Source organism: Humulus lupulus, chromosome 5, assembly GCF_963169125.1.
Source record: "Humulus lupulus chromosome 5, drHumLupu1.1, whole genome shotgun sequence".
Taxonomy (NCBI): Eukaryota; Viridiplantae; Streptophyta; class Magnoliopsida; order Rosales; family Cannabaceae; genus Humulus; species Humulus lupulus.
Window position 1 is genome coordinate 227,774,830 of NC_084797.1, and position 9,042 is coordinate 227,783,871.

A 9,042-nucleotide genomic window follows, 5' to 3' on the forward strand; every position below is an offset into this window, starting at 1 on the left:
TCTGCCAACATTAAAGTTTTGGTACTTAAAAAAACTACAAAATTTTGAAGTAAAATCTAGTAAGAGAAAGATTTAATTTTTCTTAATCTAAACGTGTGACCCGGTGAAGTGTCACCGTGTCGGTCTCGCAAAGAAGAAGCCAATAAAAGGACAAAGACGCAAACGTGGCAGATTTTTAGAAAGATGAAAACATTTGTGAAAACGAAAAAGAGAAACTGTTTGATATATTTATAGAAAGCATAGCACAAAATCTGGTTTTCATTTCCCTCCACACATTCCACCATTGCCTTATCTTTGAGCTGTCTTCATGTCTCTCACTCTTTTCTTTCCCTCCAAAAAAATAAAAAAATCATTCTTTGAGTCTCAGACTCACAATCTCAGCCTCTACTTCTCCAGCTCTTTCATACCCAGAAAATCTCTTAACAAAATATCATAAGAAAACCTTCTTTCTCTCTGTCTCTCTCTCTCTCTCTGACCTCTTCTAGTTCTAATGGCTAGCAAGTTAGCCTTTACTTTAACTTCACCAAGGCGCCCTTTCACTACAATTATTCAGAGACCCTTTGCTCCAATCTCTTCTTCCAGCAGCACAAAGGTTCAATCGTTTCACTTCACTGGACGACAGCTTTGCCTTCGTCGTAGGCTCTCGGTGATTCCCAATAAGGCCACTGCTGATCAAGAAGGTTTGATTTGATCAGATCATCTGGTGTTTGAGTTTGGATTTTCAGTTTTCCTTTTTTTCAATAATGTGATGCCTACATTTCTCTTCTAGTAGATTGATGGTTAATACACTTAGCTCGATATTCTGTAATGCGTTATGTGACTATTTTTGCAATTAAGACAACTTGATTGGCTGAAGAGATTGCTGGTCTTGAACTGTGATGGTGATAATTTGCTTATGTAGGATTTATTTAAAAATCTCTTAAATTCTCGATGTTGGATTAGGAACTTTGGCACTTAGTTTAGTGTGTCAGAAATCTACAGACTCCATAGTGTTTGAGTAAAAGCCTTTATTACACTCAAAATCTACTATCTGGGATTGTTCTCTCTCTTTCTTTTTCTATCTTTTTTGCATGATTGTGTTTAGTTAAGTAGCTATGAAAGATACTTGTAATGACACCAATTAATGGTCTTGTTCCAGGCAAGGTTGAAGAAGATGAGATTGTTGATAGCAAAATCCTGCCTTATTGTAGCCTAGACAAGAAAGGGAAAAAGTCTTTGGGAGAACTTGAACAAGACTTTCTTCTAGCTCTACAAGTAAAAATTCAATATCCAAAACTTTAAATCTTCCTTTTAATTCAACATTTGATACCATTACTTAATATTGATTTTCTTCTGCAGTCATTCTATTATGAGGGAAAAGCAATAATGTCAAATGAGGAATTTGATAATCTTAAAGAAGAACTTATGTGGGAAGGCAGCAGTGTTGTTATGCTAAGTATGATATAAAACCTTCAATTTTTGTCTATATATTTTTCTCATTGCATTCAAGTTTGAAGGAAGTTTTATTCAAGACTCAAACATTTTGCTCCCAATTCTTCATTAGGCGGTGATGAGCAAAGGTTTTTGGAGGCTTCAATGGCTTACGTATCCGGAAATCCCATTATGAGCGATGAAGACTATGATAAACTGAAAATAACACTAAAGGTTATTAAGATGTGCCTTGTTTTGTTTCATAATAACAAAAGTTGTAGCTTTGATTCTGTGTTTTCTAGCTATAAGTATAAACAACTTATTTACTGTTTTACATGCTTTGCAGAGTCAAGGGAGTGATATTGTAGTTGAAGGCCCTCGTTGCAGTCTCCGTAGTAAGAAGGTAAGTGTAGTGTTGCTCTATGTTCTAACTTCTCACTTCAAGTTGGTTCCAAATATAATCCAATACAACATAGAGTTTAGCTCCTAGTAGTACTCAACTCATGAATTTTCTTCTTTCTTTTTTCATTTGCAGGTTTACAGTGACCTATCTGTGGACTATCTCAAGATGTTCTTATTGAATGTTCCAGCAACTGTTATTGCTCTAGGATTGTAAGTAACACTTCTCTTCTTTTTATTTAGAATTGCTATCAACCTGTAGAGTTGCTGTAATGTTGTGCTCTTGGATCATCACAAACTCACCCAAAACACTAAAATGGTGCAACTTTCATACTATTTTACTATTTCATTTCCAACTTAGTAAAATAAATATTACACGAAAAGAATATTTCTATCTCCCTTCCTTTTTTTTACACAATAGCATTCCCGACGCACTTGGCATTCTGACGAATTTATTTAGAACCCTATTGAATTTATTCCTATTCGACACCCTGTCTGAAAAACTACTTTCCAAAGAATTATAAAGAATGACATTTTGCAAAATGAGATTATTAATAAAAAAATAAAAAATCTATCTTCACTTATTACTCAAGTGTAGTAGCATTTGGTTAGAAGGGCCAAAGTGCATCAATGAATGATTTTTGCTAGAGTTTATAATGTCATTGTTATGATGCCTTTATACTTGTTATGATATTTTAGGAATATTAAGTGAAGTTTTAGATGCTAGAGTTTATAATGTCATTGTTTCTTTTCTTGAATGATTTAGGTGATTCATTCCTTACTGTTCATGGTTAAATTACAGGTTTTTCTTCCTAGATGATGTAACTGGGTTTGAAATTACTTATCTTCTGGAGGTACATATTACTCATCACATTCCTCATGTTTCCAGCTACAAATTCTTAATCTTTTCTTTATTGACTTTCTATTCAAATTCATAGCTGAAGTTTGTGTAAACTGATGTTGATTTTGCAGCTCTCGGAGCCATACAGTTTCATTTTTACGTGGTTTGCCGCTGTACCACTCTTAGTATGGTTAGCTCTGACGCTGACGAATGCGATTGTGAAAGACTTTCTGATCTTAAAGGTTAGATTACACAAGTTATTCCCTTATTTTTTTCTTGCATCAAAAAAGTTTGCAGTATTAATATATAAGATTCTTCTTTTGTATAGGGCCCTTGCCCCAACTGTGGAACAGAGAATACTTCCTTCTTTGGAACCATATTATCGATTTCCAGTGGTGGTACTACCAACACAGTCAAATGCTCAAAGTAAGTCTGAATCTTCTTTAAATTAAGAAAAATACAAGGTCAATTGAACCTCTCACCCAATCTAGATGAATGTGAATGTGGTACTAAGAACTATATTAGTTTTTTTAGAGGAACTTCATATATTATTAGTGTGCATTAGTTTAACTATATCGATAATTGAACATAGACTAATGCTACCAGCATTTATTGGGGTTTGAATTTCTAACTTTTACTCGACTCAACTTTTCTTCAGCTGTGCAACTGAAATGGTGTATGACGCAAACACCCGCTTGATTACCTTGCCAGAAGGAAGCAATGCTTGATTTGCAGGCACATAATTCAGATGCAGAATATTTACTATTCAGTGTAAAAATCCTTGACCTTTTCTTTTTCCAGGCAAAAATATATGTAAAACCATTACATGAGTTTTGCTAATACTTGTAAAATAAAATAAGTGCAGGGTAATACATTTTACGGGATCAAAGGCTGTGTCACTGCAGCCAATGATGTCACAACACATGTATTCATCGTTCGTGGAGAAGGAAAATAGTCTTCATTTTTGTGCAGTTTAGTGACATCAGATGTATGGACTGTGAATATTGTACACGTGTATCTATGCTTCTTTACAATAACCAAAAGCCTATTTGTAAGGTTTAAAGGGTTAAGAAAAGGGAGAAAAAATTAAATAAAGAACATGACTAAGCAGGCTTCTTAATTGAAAAAGAGTTTATGTAAAATATAATAACATCACTTGTAAAAATTCCTAGCTTCGAGTTTTTTTTCTTTCTTTTTTTCCTCCTACGAGCCTTTACTCCAGTCCCCATGTAAAACTAGAAAACACTACCAATATCAAAATATTCAGAACAATCCATGGGAGGTTCTACTTCTATACTTGCAGTGTTTAGCATTATCTCAGCAAGATGCAAGGGAATTATCCACCTCAAAACAAGATGAAGTAGCAAGCAGGCACCATATGCAATTAAATATAAATTTCAAGCAGTAAAAGCACAAACACAATTATAGTAAAAATGCATTAAGCTTCAATGTTTTAACACCCTTAAACATACGAATCAGCACTTACAAGGCACTAGAACATAGGAAAAATCATGGCATATAAACAAAACCTCTGCACAACCAAAAAGCTAACAAATCAAAGGACCCTTCCTAGTCAAACCAGGAGCACTAGCTTAGTAAACGCGTCAACAAGTTCATCCTCTATAGGATAGCAACATCCAAGTAATCTCCAATCTGGATCATCAAAACAAAGCAGGTAAGAACATAGATTAGATAAGATAGAATAGATTCAATATTATCTCGAGATAAAATAATTGTATATATTACGAATATCCTATTTAACAGGGCTATTCGGACTCAAACCGTAGACCTTCTCAACAGACCAAACTTTTTATTATCAAAATGTTTTGAACTGTTTCAAAGACCCACCATGCTTTTTTTTTTTCTTTGCATTGGGCTCTTTCGTTAACCGATAGTAGACATCCACATGGAAACGGAATTTTTTTTTCTTTATGGCACTTCTGAACTCTCCAACATATTACCACAATATATAGCCAGCTATCGCTATGTTACAACTCAATTTTGAAATAGAGCTTGTATTTTCTAATGCTTACCAACCATCTAGTTCATAGTGTTGTAAAACGAGTTGAAATTGAAACAAGGTGATGATTTAAACAAAAAATACTTCATACCTGGAAGTCAAGTTCACCCAAGGCCTTTCCATCGTCTAATCGTCTCCCATTTCCATAGGAGTGTGTCATTCCAACCTACAGAAAAAGTCAATAAAATCCACAACATCTTAGTAACAAAAGAAATAATGGAAAAATCCTATTGAATATAACAGATTGGGACTTCTACTCACTAGCTACCGAAGTACAAAATTACAAAAGCTTCTAATTCACTGTACCAGTTTCAACACAAAACGACCACGTTTATCAGGGTATACAAAAGCAAAAGACAATTTTGCATTTCTTCTCCTTGCCGCTGGTGCTACCTCTTTCACCTGAAAAACAACTAGAATCAATAAAAAAAGAACCAGTTGTGTAACATAAATATAGTCACACAAATGTGAAAATGATACTTCTTGGGGTCAATGGTTTGAATCACATACAAGATCAGTTAGCTCCCGAAGAGTTGCATCTTTCCAAGTGTAAATTTGAACCTCATCTTTAGGTTCTTTGCCTCTTACTGCAAAATCTTCTTCACTATGATGACCTCCAATCTACAACACAAGAAAAGCCCAGTAAAACTTGACCAGTAAATCTTTACTTCTATCTTTCACTGCCCATTTACGCAAACAATTATGCTAAGCCACTAAAGTATCCCAAATGCTTTGCTCATACTAAAGTTTCTTTCTTTTTCAGCTCCAGTGAGGTTAACAAATATATATATATATATACATATAGATATATTTATAGTACAAAATTGTATAAAAAGAACAAAGATTGCTACTGGATTGTCACAAACTCTCAACACTAACAAATTAGATCAGTGAAACGCTTTAAAATTGATTTTTTTACTCAAAAGAAAATCTTCATACCTTAGTGAAAACCCGAAGCAACAGAGGGCAAGTCTGCAAGAAATATAATAATAAATTTCAGTAAAATAAATAAATAAATAAAATCAGAGAAAAGAGAGGAGGCAGGGCAACCTTTTCACGATCGACGGGTTCGGATCGGGGGCGAAGGGGTGGAGGTGGTGGAGCTCTGGACTGAGGAGGCGGAGGAGGGCCTGGTCTACCACTGCCGGAACCAGATATTTGCCCGGCTCGGCTATGGGACGGTGGTCCACCAATCTTTTCGTCCCTGCTTCTCTTCTCCATTGTTAGGTCTCTAAAATCTCTCCAACTCACCTTTGATGGGGAATGTTCTTTGTTTTGCTGATTAGGTCTTAGTTAGAGTCAATGGATATTAGGCCCAACAAAATCAAGTGGGCCTCATTATTTTGGGCTCGCATGTTGGTTTAGGCCCAGATAACGGTATTCGTCGAGTTTCCATTGTCTTCATCTTTTTCTTTTTAAAACATCGGACTTTTATATGCTAGATTTCTAATTTTAACACACAAATGACATACTTTTTCCAACTCTTTCTCTCTCCATACTGTCAAACCTAGACGCCGAACACCACTTATCAGAATGCTACATGCACTAGCCACTGTGGAAGAGTGTCCACCGATAACCTCATCGCCCAAAGCTTACTGCCAGACGCCACTGAATGCCACCACATACACTGGTCTAATGTGACGCCTCAGCAGGTTTAACTTTATTTTTTGGCGATCTTCAGCCACCCCAAAGCCGGGAGGATGTTACCACTGGAACAATCTCTTTGAGAGGAACAAAATCCAATCATCTATTCCCCTTACATTGTCAACATTCTTCAACGAGTTTATGGGTCAACATTCTTCAACGAGTTTATGGGTATATCTGCCACTTTAGAAGCATTTCCAATACCACGGCGAACCATTTGGGCTCAAGAATAGTAACAATGTGACCTACTATTTAAGTTTATCATTTTTGTATATAGCAAGCATAATTTCTCACCTAGGGATGCACATTTTTTCATAAGGAGGGCCCCCGCGGGAACCTACCTCTAATGGGACGGGAAAACTCGTCTAAATAGGGAACAGGGCAGAGACAATTTTCAATTTTCGAATGTTAAATGAGACAGAGATGACAGACTTTTGAGTTACGTAACCCTATGCTTAAGCAACTTTAATAATATAAGCGGAAATTACATTTTATATGAGATTTTTAATAAAGTGTGCAAAAATATAGCTTTTAAAAAAAAAAAAGATAATTTATGGCTTTTTTTAAAGAATTTTCACGTTTATGAGTTTATTTTCTCATATTTTTGTATAAAAGTTTGTTTATGTCATAGTTTTACTCTTAATAAAGTTTTATTAATTTGAAAGGGTATGTTTGTAATTTGATTATTATTTTTATAGCTTATTTGCTTTTTTATATTACTAATTTTATATTAAATTTTTCTTTGGTTGTTTTGCAATTTTTTTTTCTTTTGTAAAAAGAATTGTGTTTAAAATTATTTTTTATTTATTATAAACATTAGAATTGTGTTATTTTTTTTTTATTTATTATAAACATTTTTTTTCCTTTTTTTTAGATTGTACGTTTCTTTTTTCAAATCCCGAGTAAGGTAACCAGTTACTTGATTGATTTTTGGCAGTTATGTAAAAAAAAATCCTAGAGCTAGGTTAAATAACATGTACCAGGAAGGGTAACCAGTTATCCTGAGAGAAGTAACTTTCTGCCATAAGAGGAGTAACTAATTACCATGAAAGGGGTGGCAGGTTACTCATATTAAATGTGAAAGAAACATCAAATTTGAAAGAAAAAGAGGAAGAATACTTCATTAAAAAAGAAAAAAGAAGTAACTATGATTTTAGTAACATAGGTAATCAGTTACCATAAAGAACCCAGAAATATACACATATATTAGAACGTGAAGGTAACCAGTTACAGAAATATGCACACAAAGAACGTGAAGGTAACCAGCTGCCCCCAGAAATATACGCACAAAGAACGAGAAGGTAACCAGTTACCACAAATCTGAAGATAGAAAAAAAATCAAATCCACCACCCCCCTTTCCCTTCTCTCTCGTCTTCTTCATATAATTTTTTTCTAGATTTGAAACGGGAAGATAACCAGTTACCACAAATCTGAAGATAGAAAAAAAAATCAGATCCACCATCCCCTTTCCCTTCTCTCCCATCTTCTTCATATAATTTTTTTCTTGATTTGAATGTTCCCATTATGGTAACTGATTACTTATTCACGTTTTCATATTTTTATTAGTTTTTTTTCCAAACTTTTGTGTTCCTATAAGTAAAAAGAAAATGCTGAAAAAATTGATTTGAATTTTTTTACATATAGTGGATAAAAAAAATTACAATAATAAAAGATAATAAATAAAAAATAGTAAAATAATTATGTAATGTTAAAATATGTGTGAAAAAAAGGAAAAAAATGGAATGAGAAAAAGAATAAGTACAAAAAATGAAGAAAAAATAAGGAAAAAAAACATAGGAAAGAAAACTAAAAAAATATGAAAAAAAAACAAAACAAAAGAAATGATGAAGGAAAAAAAAAACACAAAGAATGAATAAAAATGAAAAGAAAAAGAAGAAAAATAATGGAAAAATAGAAAGAAAAAAAATATGAATGAAAAAATTGGTAGAAAAAAAAAAGAAAAAATGGAAGAAGAAAAAAAGAAAGAAAAGAAAGCTCATATGTGTGAAAAAAGAAAAGAAAAAAGAAAAAAAATAGAAGGAGAAAATAATAAATACAAAAATAAAGAAAAAATAGAAAGAAAAAAGAAAGAAAAGGAAAAAAGAAAGAAAGAAAAATGAAAAAAAAAAACTATACAAATGAAAGAAAAAAATAGATAAATGAATAAAAACGAGAAGAAGAAGAATAATAATAATAAAAAAATGTAAAGAAAAGAAAATGATGAAGGAAAAAATTGGTAGAAAAAAAAAAGAAAAATGAAGAAATGGAAGAAAAAATAAGTAAGGAAAAAAACAAAGAAAAAATATTTAAAAAATGAAGGAAAAGATAAAAAATTGAAAAAAATAAAATAAAATTACATTCAAAATCAAAGATAACATAACTATGATAAAAAATGTGGCATTTTCATATTTTAGTTAGCTACTAATTGTGTTTTCTATACTTTAATTTTTTCTTTAATAATTTTTCCATACAAATTAAGAAAAATATAATTCTCATATTTTTGCACAATAATGATATAAAAGCCACATTTTTTAAAAATTCTCATAATATAACCTCCTTATATTTGAGTAATATTTATTTTTTTATTAATTTTTTTTACAATTACCAAAATGGTCTTACCCGTGAAAACCCTATATATATAATAGCTTTAGCACTTTGGTCTTGTCATTTTGTTCTCCCATCCTTTTCCTTTCCCCTTGTTACAATTTTAATAATACAATGGACCCA

General features: G+C 32.6%; 2 protein-coding genes across 3 annotated transcripts; one reads left to right on the forward strand and one right to left on the reverse strand.

Annotated features, from left to right (window-relative positions):
* The first annotated feature begins 293 nt into the window (after positions 1–293).
* LOC133778300 (PGR5-like protein 1A, chloroplastic) lies at positions 294–3,770 on the forward strand. 2 transcript variants are annotated; one of them, XM_062218184.1, is made up of 11 exons: positions 294–680; positions 1,139–1,254; positions 1,339–1,435; positions 1,544–1,644; positions 1,757–1,813; positions 1,946–2,022; positions 2,612–2,663; positions 2,782–2,892; positions 2,979–3,076; positions 3,309–3,421; positions 3,511–3,770. In XM_062218184.1, exons 1-10 carry the CDS (start codon positions 491–493, stop codon positions 3,376–3,378), a joined length of 969 nt encoding a protein of 322 aa, XP_062074168.1. In that variant the 5' UTR covers positions 294–490; the 3' UTR covers positions 3,379–3,421; positions 3,511–3,770. The 2 variants fall into 2 exon arrangements, with proteins under 2 accessions (XP_062074168.1, XP_062074167.1); XM_062218183.1 differs by having other exon boundaries at positions 296–680; positions 3,516–3,770.
* Positions 3,771–4,059: 289 nt separating this feature from the next.
* LOC133778301 (histone deacetylase complex subunit SAP18) lies at positions 4,060–5,936 on the reverse strand. The gene is made up of 6 exons (XM_062218185.1): positions 5,721–5,936; positions 5,610–5,642; positions 5,181–5,291; positions 4,977–5,072; positions 4,762–4,836; positions 4,060–4,303 (listed from the first exon to the last, which is right to left on the reverse strand). Exons 1-6 carry the CDS (start codon positions 5,889–5,891, stop codon positions 4,271–4,273), a joined length of 519 nt encoding a protein of 172 aa, XP_062074169.1. The 5' UTR covers positions 5,892–5,936; the 3' UTR covers positions 4,060–4,270.
* Positions 5,937–9,042: the final 3,106 nt, after the last annotated feature.